A 17,299-nucleotide genomic window follows, 5' to 3' on the forward strand; every position below is an offset into this window, starting at 1 on the left:
ACCCTGGACTGGTGGCCAGCCAATCACAGGGCACATATAGACAAACAACCATTCACACTCACATTCATACCTATGGACAATTTGGAGTCGCTAATTAACCTAGCATGTTTTTGGAATGAAAACCCATGCATGCACGGGGACAACATGCCGACACCACGGTGGAATTGAACTCGGGTCTCCTAGCTGTGAGACCTGCACGCTAACCACTAGTGTACCATGCAGCCCGCTATGCCACAACATTCATTCATTTTCTACCGCTTATCCTCATGAGAGTCGCGGGGGTGCTGGAGCCTATCCCAGCCAATTAACCTAGCATGTTTTTTTTTGGAATGTGGGAGGAAACTGGAGTACCCGGAGAAAACCCACGCATGCACGGGGAGAACATGCAAACTCCACACAGAGATGGCCGAGGGTGGAATTGAACCCTGGTATCCTAGCTAACCACTCGAACACCGTGCCGCCCCCTTATGATATTACTCTTAAAAAAACCCATTTGACTAAAACGAATAGTCGCACCTTCTCTCAGGTGATGAATTTCAAATAGTGAGGATTATAATTTTGGTGTCCCCCATGGTTCCTTTCGCCTTAGGCCCAACTAAATGACTCAATTTCCCCCTCGGTGTCGAGCTCTTACTCTCTCTAGCGCGTTCTTTGGCCCGGAGGCTCAAACTGGAGATGTGCTGCTCTCGCCGATGCCTCTCTAGTTCTTTCTCCTGCTGGTTCTGTAGAAGCTGATGATTCTGCTGCTGTTGTTGTTGTTGCTGCTGCTGCTGCTCCAGACGCCTCTCCTTCTCTGCAAGTTCCTGCTGCTGTTTCATGGCCTGGAGCTCCTGTTGAAGCTGAGAACCCAGCACAGTCATTTTTCTGTATTGCTGTAATGGATAATTTAACGCTTGTCTCAACAAAAAAAAACACCCACCTTGAGGTGCTCCTGGAGTTGAGCCTGATGCTGACGGGTCAACTTCTCATGCTGTTTCTGGAACTCGCTGATGAGTAGCTGCTTCTGGATCTGCTGCTGCTTCTGGATGAGAAGAAGCTCCTGCTGCAGTTGCCTCTCCCAGAGCCCCGGGTCTGACCCCGGCCCCAGCATCCTCAGGTCTGTGCGTAGGTCCAATGGCGAGAGAGGTTCCACGGCCAGCTGTACGTCTGACTTTATCTCCACTGAGAGAATAAAGAACAGGAAAAAACGTAAATAAAAAAAGACGGAGAACTTCAGCAAGTATCAGCTGGATGGAGGACTGGGAGGCATGGTTTTTCTCTCATGTGAACCTGCAATTATAATAGTTTCTAAAAACAAACACTGGATCGCATCCGGCAGCGTCTACTGGGAGCAGCTACAGCAGACCCAAAGGACGCTTGGCACGAAGTGAAGGAGTGGTCATTTCAAGGATTTCTGTAAATACAATCTTCTGTCAGTTCTAATCAACAAATGATGTCCAGTCCAAGTATACACAACTATACTACTGACATTCATTCATTCATTCATTCATTCAGGGTTGCAGTGGTGCTGGAGCCTATCCCAACATTCACACTCACATTCATACCGACAATTTGTCAGCAATTAACCTAGCATGTTTTTGAATGTGGGAGGAAACCAGAGAGAACATGCAAACTCCACACAGAGATGGCCGAGGGTGGAATTGAACCCGGGTCTCCTAGCCCAATATAGTACACAGAATATGAGTAAAAAGCCATAAGCAGTCCCCTCTCTGTGTTCTTTGCTCTTCTTTTCTATCCCCTCCGGCTCCGGTCTGGCTGCTCCAATATAATGCATAATGTTTGGAGTAAAAAGTATTATTATTATAATTATTATTTTCATTATTTATTCTGCCGCTTATCCTGAATAGGGGTACATTCTGGAAGATCTAGAACGCTTTCTGTGCTGGTTATTGTGTGTAGCTGCTCTATCGGAGTCCACGATTCAATACATTCATTCATTCATTTTCTACCGCTTTTCCTCACGAGGGTCACAGGGGTGCTGGAGCCTATCCCAGCTGTCTTCAGACGAGAGGCAGAGTACACCCTGGACTGGTGGCCAGCCAATCACAGGGCACATATAGACAAACAACCATTCACACTCACATTCATACCTATGGACAATTTGGAGTCGCTAATTAACCTAGCATGTTTTTGGAATGTGGGAGGAAACCGGAGTACCCGGAGAAAACCCACGCATGCACGGGGAGAACATGCAAACTCCACACAGAGATTGCAGAGGGTGGAATCGAACTCGGGGCTACTAGCTGTGTGGCCTGCACGCTAACCACTCGCCCACCGTGCAGCCCAGTACAATATCAGCAATACAAATACTGTTAATATTTTTACATACTTAGAACACTCCGGCTTAAAAAATGAGCGGCTAATTTATGACTATATGGCAAAATGAGCCATTTTGTGTCAGGCGAGTATTTTTACTGTTACAGTAAAGTCTCGTTATATCGATATTGTCGGGAGTCGGAAAAAATATCGATATAACCGGACTGTCGATATATCCGATCCTGCACCGAACTGCATTAAAAGTGGGCAATAATGCACTCGACATTGTTCTATAGTATAGAACAATGTCGAGCAGCTTAAATCAATCTTTGCTTAAGGATTTCAATACCAAAAAAGAACACGGCGAACGGCTGCTTCCAGTCAACAGAAGAACCAACGAACGCCAGCATGTACATATGAAAAACAGTGATTATTGCAAGCGATAAAAAGATATCTGAATACAACACAATTAAATACATGTATTTGTACGCTTCGTTGGAATAGGTGTGTATGCTATGTCAGTTGGTTCTTCTGTTGCAGGCATGTGTTTGGCCAGCTATGTGGGGTGGGTTGAGCATGACCTGTGAACCAGGAAGTGCGGGAATCGGTGTGTGTGCTGTACTCTGGTGGTGGAAGTGTGAAAAAATAAAGTTGACTGGAAGCAGCCGTTCGCCGTGTTCTTTTTTGGTATTGAAATCCTTAAGCAAAGATTGATTTAAGCTGCTTTTGTATCGATATAAGCAGACCAAATTGGCTGGCGGGAGATGAAAAGGGCATCGTAGTAACCGGATTATCATAATAACCGTGTATCGTACTAACGGAACTAATTATATCATAAAAGACTAGAAATTTGCCGGGAAATGAAAATAGTATCGTAATAAGCAGTACTTCGATATAACCGATATCAATATAACGAGACTTTACTGTAGTTTTATTTAATTTTATTGTATGGTTGCAATTTGCATTTTGACTTAAATATGACGTTGTTTGTGTATAAAGAAGTGTCTCGGAGTGCTCGTCCTCAGATGTTGGAACACCATATATACACTGATCTTGGTCCACAACGTCCTGCCAAATCGATTAAGCGTGTTAGCAAAGGTGATGGTGATGTAAGAACCAATGACACATATATATATATATATATTGGGCGGGTTGCTACAAAGTGTTTTGACAGCGGAGAAACATCCAAACCTACTTGAAATTCCAGTAGCTGTGGGGAGATTTACAGAGTGCATTCATCGCCTTAATGTTCTCCAGGCAGGAGGTGGCAAACACACTCAGTTAGTTTATCACCTGAAACCATTTTTTTGCCATTATTTAGCAACATATGAAGATTTTAAATCATCCGTCCATAACAGCCATCATTTGAGAACATCCGCATGTTCCGTGTGACTGTGACGAATCACTATGTTGTCTTTTTCCCTCCTATACCGACCGCCACCATTCCACGCGTATGTGGCGGCGCTGATTATAAATAGCAACATAAAAGCAAGTGGCGCAATCCCGGTCTGTGACAACCCCCCCACACCCTAGTATCCACCACCCTAACTTGTCGCTGTCATGGCAACGCCGGCTACGTAATTACACCCCACCACCACCACCAAACACCACCACCATCCTGCAGATACGTAGACTCCGCCGCTTGTCATCTCCTGCCTACTGTTGCAATGTGACATGTGGGCTATTATATCAGCGCTTATATAAGAATGGAGTCCCCAGCAAAAGAGAGAAACAGACAAAAAAAAGATTACAAAACCCTCCAACACAAACACATAACAAGAACGCTGAGTGATAACTAGTCTTAAAAAAAAAAAAAAGAGGTTCAAAAGACTGAAGACAGCCAACGGGGGACTCCTGGGCTGCGGTGTTCTATAAACAGCTCCGCTGAGATGACAGCGGAGGGCACCAGCTCAGCAGGTATGGGAATAAAACGTACCTGTAGATCAGACACTTCTCAGATGACGAGAAATATTCATCTCGGCGTGTAAATACCCGACAAAAGGACTCCCGTGTAACGGGGCGCTGTTCCAGGGACAGCCGTGAACCCGCGAACCGTTCAAGGACTCGGCGTGACGCCGTTGTTGCTTCTGCTTAATGGTGCTAAAAATAGCAACAAAAACACCTGCTGCTGGCTGGGAGAACTCGCCACTGTGATATTTAATTAATCTCATATTTCATTCGCCAACCCCCGACAGTGAATGACATTAAAGATCTCCGCTTTGATCGGCGCATCAAGCTGAGACGACATCGCTATTCCTCAAATAAGGAAGTAAAGCGGAGGCGGGAGTGTGAAGGCTTAAGGCCACATTTGATAACCAAGGCTGCACAAAATGGCCCTTGAGGAAGGAAACCACGACAGCCTCATGCACCCTGTTCTATTCTTGTCCACTTAAAAATAAAAGCGTTAAGGTACCGCGTGATGAATTTAAAACATCTTTCATGACTGCGGACAATGCTGCGCTTCAACACAATAGCATGGTGGTATGGGCGGTAACAAAAACTTCTTGCTCCCACCTGCAAACTGAAATCTGCAGCTTCTGTCAAAGGAAAAGAATCCGTAGGCAAGACAAGAACACCGGAGCACCAGTTACCAGGGGCCAAATATAAACGCTTTTCTGAGCACGGTCTTAATATAGAGCAAGTGCGAAAGACTGTCACATTTGTGAGGGTGCCAGCTTAAATTTAATGCGGGCAAAAAATAAAAGCGAGGTAATGTCCAGCCGAACGCTCCAAAAGTGGTACAATTTGGAGTGTACCAACTGTTTCTTAAAAGACAAAACTTCAACAAATCACCAATATATGGAAAATCAGCAAATTTTGCAATACTTCAATTCCGCGATGAATTTGTGACGATAACCATAGAATCTGACATGGAACTTTGGAAAGTTTTCTATGCAACATAAGAAAGGCTGTGGCTTCTCAGTACAATATTCATTCATTTTCTACCGCTTATCCTCAACGGTCGCGGTGGTGCTGGAGCCTACCCCAGCTGTCTTCGGTCAAGAGGCGGGCTACACCCTGGACTGGTCGCCAGCCAATCACAGGGCACATATAGACAAACAACCATTCACACTCACATTCATACCTATGGACAATTTGGAGTCGCTAATTAACCTAGCATGTTTTTGGAATGTGGGAGGAAACCGGAGTACCCGGAGAAAACCCACGCATGCACGGGGGAGAACGTGCCAACTCCACACAGAGATGGCCGAGGGTGGAATTGAACTCGGGTCTCCTAGCTGTGAGGCCTGTGTGCTAACCACTACCGTGCAGCCTGCAATTTTTCATTCATTCATTTTCTACCGCATATACTCACAAGGGTTGCGGGGATGCTGGAGCCTATCCCAGCTGTCTGGGATAGGGACAACCTGGACTGGTGGCCAGCCAATCACAAGGCACATATAAACAAACAACCATTCACACTCACATTTATACCTATGGACAATTTGGAGTCGCTAACATGCTAACCTAGCATGTTTTTGGAATGTGGGAGGAAACCGGAGTACCCGGAAGAAAACCCACGCATGCACGGGGAGAACATGCAAACTCCACATCGAGATAGCCAAGAGTGGAATTGAACTCGGGTTCACACGCTAACCACTCAACCACCGCGCAGCCCAGTACAATATCAACAATACAAATACCATTCAAAGCCGTTAATATTTTGACATACTTGGAACACTCCGGCTTAAAAAGTGATGTGGCTAATTTATAAGTGTGTCCGAGTGTAGGTAGAATGGCAAGGTTTATAGTGTGTAAATATCCTTTGTTACAACGCCTGGGGCTTATAGACAAGTGCACAAATATTTTTTTTTCCTCCTTAAAAATTTGGTGGGTGTGTCTTACAATCAGTTGTGCTCAACTGTCCGGAATTTAAAGTAATTAAATATCACATGTACATATTAATTTGATAAGCTGTTTTCAATGTAAATTGCATGTAGTTGAAAACAAAATGAGGCATAATGGACAACAAACAAACGGATCCATTATGTGTCAGGTGAGTATTTTTACTGTTAGTTTTATTTAATTTTATTGTATGGTTGCAATTTGTATTTCGACTTAAATATGAAAGTGAGTACCAAGTTTTCCGGACTGTAAGTTGCACAACAAAGACGCGAACGTTACTGTTGACAGCCACAAAAGAGAGCTCTAGGTTAGTGACGAAGATTAAGAATTCAATGTATTCAGTCATGTGAAATGAGATCGGGAGTTCGGAGCAATTTATTTTCGGAAAAAATACAGTACTTTCACTTTATGGCAGTTCACTTTATGGCAAAATGAGGCATAATGGACAACAAACAAACGGATCCATTATGTGTCAGGCGAGTATTTTTACTGTTAGTTTTATTTAATTTTGTTGTATGGTTCCAATTTGTATTTCGACTTAAATATGAAAGTGAGTACCAAGTTTTTCATACTGTAAGTCGCACAACAAAGACGTGAACGTTACTGTTGACAGCCACAAAAGCGAGCTCTAGGTTAGTGACGAAGATTAAGAATTCAATGTATTCAGTCATGTGGAATGAGATTGGGAGTTCGGTGCAAGTTATTTTCCGAAAAAAAACAGTACTTTCACTTTATGGCAGTTAACTTTATGGCAAAATGAGGCATAATGGACAACAAACAAACGAATCCATTATGTGTCAGGTGAGTATTTTTACTGTTAGTTTTATTAAATTTTATTGTATGGTTGCAATTTGTATTTCGACTTAAATATGAAAGTGAGTACCAAGTTTTCCGGACTGTAAGTTGCACAACAAAGACGTGAACGTTACTGTTGACAGCCACAAAAGCGAGCTCTAGGTTAGTGACGAAGATTAAGAATTCAATGGATTCAGTCATGTAGAATGAGATCGGGAGTTCGGTGCAAGTTATTTTCCGAAAAAATACAGTACTTTCACTTTATGGCAGTTCACTTTATGGCAAAATGAGGCATAATGGACAACAAACAAACGGATCCATTATGTGTCAGGCGAGTATTTTTACTGTTAGTTTTATTTAATTTTATTGTATGGTTGCAATTTGTATTTCGACTTAAATATGAAAGTGAGTACCAAGTTTTCCGGACTGTAAGTTGCACAACAAAGACGCGAACATTACTGTTGACAGCCACAAAAGAGAGCTCTAGGTTAGTGACGAAGATTAAGAATTCAATGTATTCAGTCATGTGGAATGAGATTGGGAGTTCGGTGCAAGTTATTTTCCGAAAAAAAACAGTACTTTCACTTTATGGCAGTTAACTTTATGGCAAAATGAGGCATAATGGACAACAAACAAACGGATCCATTATGTGTCAGGTGAGTATTTTTACTGTTAGTTTTATTTAATTTTATTGTATGGTTGCAATTTGTATTTCGACTTAAATATGAAAGTGAGTACCAAGTTTTCCGGACTGTAAGTCGCACAACAAAGACGCGAACGTTACTGTTGACAGCCACAAAAGAGAGCTCTAGGTTAGTGACGAAGATTAAGAATTCAATGGATTCAGTCATGTGGAATGAGATTGGGAGTTCGGTGCAAGTTATTTTCCGAAAAAAAACAGTACTTTCACTTTATGGCAGTTAACTTTATGGCAAAATGAGGCATAATGGACAACAAACAAACGGATCCATTATGTGTCAGGTGAGTATTTTTACTGTTAGTTTTATTTAATTTTATTGTATGGTTCCAATTTGTATTTCGACTTAAATATGAAAGTGAGTACCAAGTTTTTCATACTGTAAGTCGCACAACAAAGACGTGAACGTTACTGTTGACAGCCACAAAAGCGAGCTCTAGGTTAGTGACGAAGATTAAGAATTCAATGTATTCAGTCATGTGGAATGAGATTGGGAGTTCGGTGCAAGTTATTTTCCGAAAAAAAACAGTACTTTCACTTTATGGCAGTTAACTTTATGGCAAAATGAGGCATAATGGACAACAAACAAACGGATCCATTATGTGTCAGGTGAGTATTTTTACTGTTAGTTTTATTTAATTTTATTGTATGGTTGCAATTTGTATTTCGACTTAAATATGAAAGTGAGTACCAAGTTTTCCGGACAGTAAGTCGCACAACAAAGACGTGAACGTTACTGTTGACAGCCACAAAAGAGAGCTCTAGGTTAGTGACGAAGATTAAGAATTCAATGGATTCAGTCATGTGGAATGAGATTGGGAGTTCGGTGCAAGTTATTTTCCGAAAAAAAACAGTACTTTCACTTTATGGCAGTTCACTTTATGGCAAAATGAGGCATAATGGACAACAAACAAACGGATCCATTATGTGTCAGGCGAGTATTTTTACTGTTAGTTTTATTTAATTTTATTGTATGGTTGCAATTTGTATTTCGACTTAAATATGAAAGTGAGTACCAAGTTTTCCGGACTGTAAGTCGCATAACAAAGACGCGAACGTTACTGTTGACAGCCACAAAAGAGAGCTCTAGGTTAGTGACGAAGATTAAGAATTCAATGGATTCAGTCATGTGGAATGAGATTGGGAGTTCGGTGCAAGTTATTTTCCGAAAAAAAACAGTACTTTCACTTTATGGCAGTTAACTTTATGGCAAAATGAGGCATAATGGACAACAAACAAACGGATCCATTATGTGTCAGGCGAGTATTTTTACTGTTAGTTTTATTTAATTTTATTGTATGGTTCCAATTTGTATTTCGACTTAAATATGAAAGTGAGTACCAAGTTTTCCGGACTGTAAGTTGCACAACAAAGACGCGAACGTTACTGTTGACAGCCACAAAAGAGAGCTCTAGGTTAGTGACGAAGATTAAGAATTCAATGTATTCAGTCATGTGGAATGAGATCGGGAGTTCGGAGAAATTTATTTTCGGAAAAAATACAGTGCTTTCACTTTATGGCAGTTCACAACATGGTTAACTTCTGATTAGAAATTGTTGTAGAAGAACTTCTAAGTCCTCCAGTGTCTCAAAACAGAGTGGACTTTGGAGTCCATATGTCTGTAGATGTTCTGCCCGATTAGAGTTGAGGCGCCTCCATTTTGGCTGAGCGCACCTTCACTCGATGCTGTGGTAAACAAGATATTTATGAATGACAGCCCCCCAAATGTGTTTTTAGCACCAGTGGGAGACAAGCACCCGGCCCCATGCCCAAATTTCTCCCTGTTAGAAGGCCCCCGTCGAGTGGCGATTGGGTGACTCACGGCCTGTGACCGTTGCAGTCTGAACCACCAAGTGTCCCTAACGTGTTTACGTGTCTCCGGTCCATTTGCGTAGCGTGAGTACTGCTCTTGGTTACAGTGACAATCACAGCCTTAATTTGAGATGGCTGCTTGAAATAAATGTAGCTTAGCATGAGAGAAGAGTCATTCATAATATAAATATCACACACTGAATAGAAAGTGCAATGGTTTTTTTTAATATATATATATATATCTCCAGTTTGCCCTTGTGTCATTAAATGAAGGGTATAATATTCAAACCTATGCAAAAGTAAAAACAATTAACAGTAATCGGAATACTGGTGATTCCACATAAAGAGTTAATTAGGTAACGCAGCAAGTTCAAACAAAAGTTTTTCCCCTTGTAAGACTGGTTTAAATACTTTAAAATAGTACAACCGCACCAGTTGCATTTCTATTATAAGTGATTTATACAACATGTTTTTTAATCATTTTTAGCAATAAATTTGAGCTCCTTTTGTGTTGCCTGAGATGTTTACTGATCTAAATCTGACAATATAAATAGAACCAAAGACAGAAGATGTTCGACAAAAAAAAAAAAAAAAGCTGATCCTTGAGACTGCAATGTGGCACTGGATCTACCATTAAGTGTCTTGTTATTTTCAGGAGCTGGCATAGTCTAAAGCAGGAAACGGCACTTTTATTTTTAAAGACACAGGCTCGTCCTTGCAGCTGAGCCAGATTTGAGACTTGCGGGCTATCTGTGAACAAAGAGAACTGACCCGAATCACCACGCTGGAGCCAGGAGTCTGGCCATCTCCTGTTCTGCTGTCAACAAACAACAACTCACAATAGCCCTTCCATTAACTATTAATGCAAGAAGAATGAGAAAACGAATAACAGACAAAGCAACATGTTATCTGGAAAACTCATATCACAAATATACAACATAAGGTGGCAAGAAATATTTCAATATTGAACAAAGCAAAATTTGTTCTCAATCAGAAATCACTCCACACTCTTTATTGCTCTATGGTTGTGTGGAAATATGGGCTAATAACTATAAAAGCAATCTTGACTCGCTAAATGTACTGCAAAAAAGGCCAGTAAGGATAATTCATAATGCCGCCTACAGAGAACATACTAACTCCTTATTTCTAAAATCACAAATACTTCAACTTGCTGATATAGTTCATCGTCAAACAGCTAAAATAATGCATAAGGCTAAAAATAACCAATTAGCTAAATATGTCATCCAATACTTCTCTACAAGAGAAGACAGTTGATGTTTGCTACCTCGTACTTCGGTACGTGACAAAAAAAATAAAAAAAAATGAAAGAAAAAAAAATTTAAACTATATTAAAAAATTACAAAAAATAAAAAATATATATTAATTTATTTTATTTTTATTTTATTTTTTAATAAAAATATTTATTTATTTATTGTTATTTTTTATTTAAAAAATATTTTTTGTCTTTAAAATATATATATATATATATATTAGGAAAGCAGGAAGTGAACAAATGTAACAGTTACTGATTGTAAAAGTACCAGATGGAGGGGTACGATTAATAAGCTTTGCTTCTTCCTACTCCTTTTGGACATGTGGAACTGTGAACTGATTATGTGATGCATTCAATTGTAATCTGATGCATGTTCAAATGAAATAAAACCATTACCATTACCATAATCTTTTAATTAATTATTGACTAATTCTATTAAATGTTGATATCGTGTAGTCATACAATAATACCGTATAGCTACAAGAATAAAAAACAAACATCACTATCTCCTTTGGTGATGAAGACAAACAAAAGTGGGGGAAAAAAAAAAAAACCTAATGAAAACTAGCCGGTCATAATGATTGTTTTTGTGATTCGGTCATGATCACTTCAAACACACGCTGTGAGGGAACATGAAGGTAGACGTGCCGCACAAGGATGCTTGTTAGGTAGACCCTTTATTGTCTGCAAGGTTCCAAATTGAAGCAGACTTGCATGCTATTTTGCACCCAGACACCGAGCTAATTAGTTTATGTCTGATAATAGACACGTACATTTTGCATAAAAAAGGTTACGGCGATTCCTGACAACAGATCTTTTCCGCAACTACCACAAGCACCTCGGACAACATCCATTAACCTAAAAAATTCAGAGCGTATGAGCTTGTATTATAAATCTACGCAGGCGAATTAAACAAGCGTAGATTGCTTTTACTGTATATGTCAAGTACCTGCCATAAAGTGAGACATTAGGGTAAATTCAACAGACAAATGACAGAATTGTCTATAAATATATGTTCCAAAGCGCCGTTATATCAGGAGCACGCCGAGATGGAATGATAACGCACAGACCGCCTAATCTTAGCAGCCTAATGCCATAAGCCGAAAATAACTCACCTAAGAATAGCTGACCCACAGAATAAGCAAGGAGGCTGAATTCAGGCGCTCCGTGCAGCCGTTTGTTTGCCTCGGTCACACAAAAGAGGACAAGAAGTGTCACAACGTGATTTACGGATACGTGGAATGTGTCATCCTCGTGTCTTTATTTCTAAATTTACCTCTGAGGGGCTTCTTTTTTTCCGCCTGGAACCCGAACCTGTGTCTTTCATTAAATCTAGTCGTGGGATAATGTAGTTCAATGAAATTAACTAAATTATGAAACACACATGACGCACATGGTTTCACTTGACTGCTATTCAAAGACCATTCAAGCGTTTTATCAATAGGGAGAGATGCATGAGAAAGTGACTCATCCTTGAGTCCATTCACTGAATAGTCATTCTGATGTGACTCAGCCATTGTATATTAATATTATATACCAATGTATGTTACGAGCATTCATTCATTCATTTTCTACCGCTTTACCTCACGAGGGTCACGGGGGGTGCTGGAGCCTATCCCAGCTGTCTTCGGGCGAGAGGCGGGGTACACCCTGGACTGGTTGCCAGCCAATCACAGGGCACATTCCTGTTTTGTAGCATTGTTAGAGCCCTCCAAACATGAAATAGCACCCCTATAGTCACATTTACACTTATATTACCCAATATAGTAGATATTCATTCATTCATTCTTTACCGCTTATCCTTACAATGGTCGTAATGGGTGCTGGAGCCTATCCCAGCGGTCTTCGGGCGAGAGGCGGGGTACACCCTGGACTGGTGGCCAGCCAATCACAGGGCACATTCCTGTTTTGTAGCATTGTTAGAGCCCTCCAAACATGAAATAGCACCCCTATAGTCACATTTACACTTATATTACCCAATACAGTTGATATTCATTCATTCATTCTTTACCGCTAATCCTCACGATGGTCGCGGGGGGTGCTGGAGCCTATCCCAGCTGTCTTCGGGCGAGAGGCGGGGTACACCCTGGACTGGTCGCCAGCCAATCACAGGGCACATTCCTGTTTTGTAGCATTTTTAGAGCCCTCCAAACATGAAATAGCACCCCTATGGTCACATTTACGCTTATATTACCAATACAGTTGATATTCATTCATTCTTTACCGCTTATCTTTACAATGGTCGTAATGGGTGCTGGAGCCTATCCCAGCTGTCTTCGGGCGAGAGGCGGGGTACACCCTGGACTGGTCGCCAGCCAATCACAGGGCACATTCCTGTTTTGTAGCATTGTTAGAGCCCTCCAAACATGAAATAGCACCCCTATAGTCACATTTACACTTATATTACCCAATACAGTTGATATTCATTCATTCATTCTTTACCGCTTATCTTTACAATGGTCGTAATGGGTGCTGGAGCCTATCCCAGCTGTCTTCGGGCGAGAGGCGGGGTACACCCTGGACTGGTGGCCATGCAGCCAATCACAGGGCACATATAGACAAACAACCATTCACACTCACATTCATACCTATGGACAATTTGGAGTCGCTAATTAACCTAGCATGTTTTTGGAATGTGGGAGGAAACCCGGAGAAAACCCACACATGCACGGGGGGAGAACATGCAAACTCCACACAGAGAGATGGCCGAGGGTGGGAATTGAACCCTGGTCTCCTAGCTGTGAGCAGAGGCAAAAAAAAAAAAAATAGAGAGTCCTGAGAGAAACCTTTAAGCTGTCCCCTCAGCACACTTTTTCCACTTCCCTAAAAAAAAGTGCACAAAAACACAACATCCCGTTCATGTTCTCTGTGACTCATTTCTGCCGGAGTGCATAGCAGTAGTGGGAACTACACTTCCTCTTTGTATTGTTTAGTAGAAAAACAACATTATATTAAAAAAAAAAAAAACACTGATGGACACTACACGGAGCGGGAAAGAATAAATACCTGGAATCAGGAAGAAGTGCCTGTGTTCTACCACGAAGCCCAGCTGAGGGTCGTCTTTACACACACAGAAAAGAGAGACCGAGTGCAGAGTTAGGAAGCGAGGGAGAGAGTGAAAGAGAGGCGAGTACACAGAGAGGATGGACGAAGCGTGTTTGAGGAGAAGCGAGGCTGGATTGCACCAGCAGGAAAAAAAAAAAAAAAGAGAGAGAGAGAGAGAGAGAGGGGGTGAAAAAAAAACTGAAAAAGGCTGAGATTCCCAGGACTAGAAAAGGCTGATCACCTGAGCTGTTCACGTTGTGCATCCCGTTCTGGGCTCCAACGTTGCCGTCTGTTGTGGAGAAACTTGACTCGCCCTCGTAAATCGTCTGCAGCATACTCCACTTAGCGCTCAGGTCGCATTGCACGCCGTGACCGAAAAAGCCACCCCTACAGCCACCTGGGAGGGGGGGGGGGGGGCGCCACTCCTCTAAGACACCACTCTCACTGGAAAGCAAGCACGCTCTCTCTGCAAGGACTGTTTGCGTTCTGCCTTCCTCTTTTCTCAGCAAAGTGTCAGCAAATGTGAAGCAGAGTTACTTGGCAAAGCCCGTACTGTGCAACTGAGCGCCTCGCTAAAAGAGAGTGATGCAAACCAAGGGAGGGGAGGGAGTGAGCTTCATTTGCATGTGAATCAACAACTGCGTGGCCCACAGGTGACAGAAATAGAACAATAGCCAGCCCCGGCTAAAAATAGGTCAGGCGAGGCGCGGGGATTGGAGCAGCATTGATGCGTTTAAAAATACCACACCAAACACAGCTGTCTTCTGCAGCTCCTGCCAGAAGGCATGTCTCCTGACTCCCTCTCTGCAGATGGAGGCTTGATTCCTCCTCCCCCCTCTCTCTCTCTTTCTCTTTCTCTTTTTTTTTTATTACTTGAGCTGTTGAACAAGTCTCTTCCACTCCTTACTTCTGTCTTCATTTGTTCTCTCAGGTATGACAGAGACAGCATCCCTGTGTACGTTGATATATTTAACAAAGATTCTTAGAGCTTGTTAAAATGTACTGCAAAAAAGGCCAGTAAGGATAATTCATAATGCCGCCTACAGAGAACATACTAACTACCAGGAAATATAGGCTAATAACTATAAAAGCAATCTTCACTCACTAATTGTACTGCAAAAAAGGCCAGTAAGGATAATTCATAATGCCGCCTACAGAGAACATACTAACTACCAGGAAATATGGGCTAATAACTATAAAAGCAATCTTCACTCACTAATTGTACTGCAAAAAAGGCCAGTAAGGATAATTCATAATGCCGCCTACAGAGAACATACTAACTACCAGGAAATATGGGCTAATAACTATAAAAGCAATCTTCACTCACTAATTGTACTGCAAAAAAGGCCAGTAAGGATAATTCATAATGCCACCTACAGAGAACATACTAACTACCATATCTTACTTATTGTGTGGAAATATGGACTAATAACTAGTATAAAAGCAATCTTCACCCACTAATTGTACTGCAAAAAGGCCAGTAAGGATAATTCATAATGCCACCTACAGAGAACATACTAACTACCATATCTTACTTATTGTGTGGAAATATGGGCTAATAACTATAAAAGCAATCTTCACCCACTAATTGTACTGCAAAAAGGCCAGTAAGGATAATTCATAATGGCGCCTACAAAGAACATACTATCTCCTTATTTCTAAAATCACAAATACTTCAACTTGCTGATATAGTTCAACGTCAAACAGCTAAAATAATGCATAAGGCTAAAAATAACCAATTAGCTAAAAATGTCATCCAATACTTCTCTACAAGAGAGGAGAAATATGATCTCAGGGAAGAACTACATTTGAAACACTTCTATGCTAGGACTACGTTAAAAAGCCATAGCATTTCAGTATGTGGAATCAAACTATGGAATGGATTGAGTAACTAATTAAATTAAATTAAATTAAATTAAATTAAATTAAATTAAATTAAATTAAATTAAATTAAATTAAATTAAATTAAATTAAATTAAATTAAATTAAATTAAATTAAATTAAATTAAATTAAATTAAATTAAATTTAATTTAGAAAGCAGGAAGTGAACAAATGTAACAGTTACTGATTGTAAAAGTACCAGATGGAGGGGTAGGATTTAATAAGCTTTGCTTCTTCCTACTCCTTTTGGACATGTGGAACTGTGAACTGATTATGTGATGCATTCAATTGTAATCTGATGCATGTTCAAATGAAATAAAACCATTACCATTACCATAGAGCTGTTTCTTTCATATGATTCACAAAAATATAGGTTTTATATTTAAACATACTGCCTCCGACCACAAAGACGTTACACCTATAATTCCCTTTCTCTGGTCCATATCAGTTGAAGGGGTGGTAAACCACCTGTTTCTTTCCCTTTTCACACAGTAAAACATTCAAGCTAACCAAAATCACAAGATCGCTCTCTGGTGTAATTGCTGGGTTGCACGTGCCGTCACGTCCTGTTGCAGTGGTCACGGGCTCCAGCAGATGGGGGGTCGGATGAATATCTGTAGCTATAGCAGTGAAATGTCGCATACATATGCTGGTCTTTTCATTCATTCAGTTTCTGCCGCTTATCTTCACCAAAGTCGCACACCCTGGACTGGTGGCCAGCCAATCACAGGGCACATATAGACAAACAACCATTCACACTCACATTCATACCTATGGACAATGGAACAACAGCCCATATGCTGGTCTGTTGTTACTGAGACAGTCCACCCTAAAGGGAAAAAGAGAAAACCCATGCATGTACGACGGTGGAATTGAACTTGGGTCTCCTAGCTGCGAGGCCTGCGCGCTAACCACTTGTCCGCCATGCAGCCATAAATGGAACACTGTTGTTTTTTTCGGTATTTTTGTGAGGGCTATAGCATCAAAATAGGTATTTCTGTTGTTAGCTAGCTCCTATTAACTCATTTAATTTAATTATACTCATTTAGAGTAAAATTAACCTAGCATGTTTTTGGAATGTGGGAGGAAACCGGAGAACATGCAAACTCCACAGGTGGAATTGAACTCAGATCTCCTAGCTGTGAGGCCTGCACACTAACCACTTGTCCGAAAGGCAGCCATAAATGGAACACTGTTGTTTTTTTCGGTATTTTTGTGAGGGCTATAGCATCAAAATAAGTATTTCTGTTGTTAGCTAGCTCCTATTAACTCATTTAATTTAATTTTACTCATTTAGAGTAAAATTAACCTAGCATGTTTTTGGAATGTGGGAGGAAACCGGAGAACATGCAAACTCCACAGGTGGAATTGAACTCAGATCTCCTAGCTGTGAGGCCTGCACACTAACCACTTGTCCGAAAGGCAGCCATAAATGGAACACTGTTGTTTTTTTTGGTATTTCTGTGAGGGCTATAGCATCAAAATAGGTATTTCTGTTGTTAGCTAGCTCCTATTAACTCATTTAATTTAATTTTACTCATTTAGAGTAAAATTAACCTAGCATGTTTTTGGAATGTGGGAGATAACCGGAGAACATGCAAACTCCACAGGTGGAATTGAACTCAGATCTTCTAGCTGTGAGGCCGGTGTGCTAACCACTTGAACACCGTGCAGTCAGGGACATTCATTCATT

At 41.0% G+C, this 17,299-nt stretch overlaps 1 protein-coding gene across 6 annotated transcripts in view; it reads right to left on the reverse strand.

Annotated features, from left to right (window-relative positions):
• The window catches only part of hdac9b (histone deacetylase 9b), a 40,348-nt gene extending 26,055 nt beyond the window's left edge, over window positions 1-14,293 (reverse strand). The window contains exons 1-4 of one of the 6 annotated variants that reach the window (XM_058084671.2): window positions 13,966-14,293; window positions 13,686-13,739; window positions 920-1,161; window positions 635-839 (exon numbers count right to left, since the gene is read on the reverse strand). In XM_058084671.2, the coding sequence (XP_057940654.2) occupies window positions 635-839; window positions 920-1,161; window positions 13,686-13,739; window positions 13,966-14,059 (595 nt within the window). In that variant the 5' untranslated portion in view covers window positions 14,060-14,293. Of the gene's footprint in view, window positions 1-632; window positions 840-919; window positions 1,162-4,192; window positions 4,214-11,794; window positions 12,232-13,685; window positions 13,740-13,965 lie in introns of those variants that run through there. The other 5 variants (XM_058084669.2, XM_058084675.2, XM_058084674.2 and 2 more) reach the window with 5 other exon arrangements.
• Between the last annotated feature and the right edge of the window lie 3,006 nt (window positions 14,294-17,299).

The sequence above is a fragment of the Doryrhamphus excisus genome, linkage group LG17 (assembly GCF_037039965.1).
Source record: "Doryrhamphus excisus strain RoL-2023G ecotype Guam linkage group LG17, RoL_Dexc_Guam_v1.1, whole genome shotgun sequence".
NCBI classification, from domain to species: domain Eukaryota; kingdom Metazoa; phylum Chordata; class Actinopteri; order Syngnathiformes; family Syngnathidae; genus Doryrhamphus; species Doryrhamphus excisus.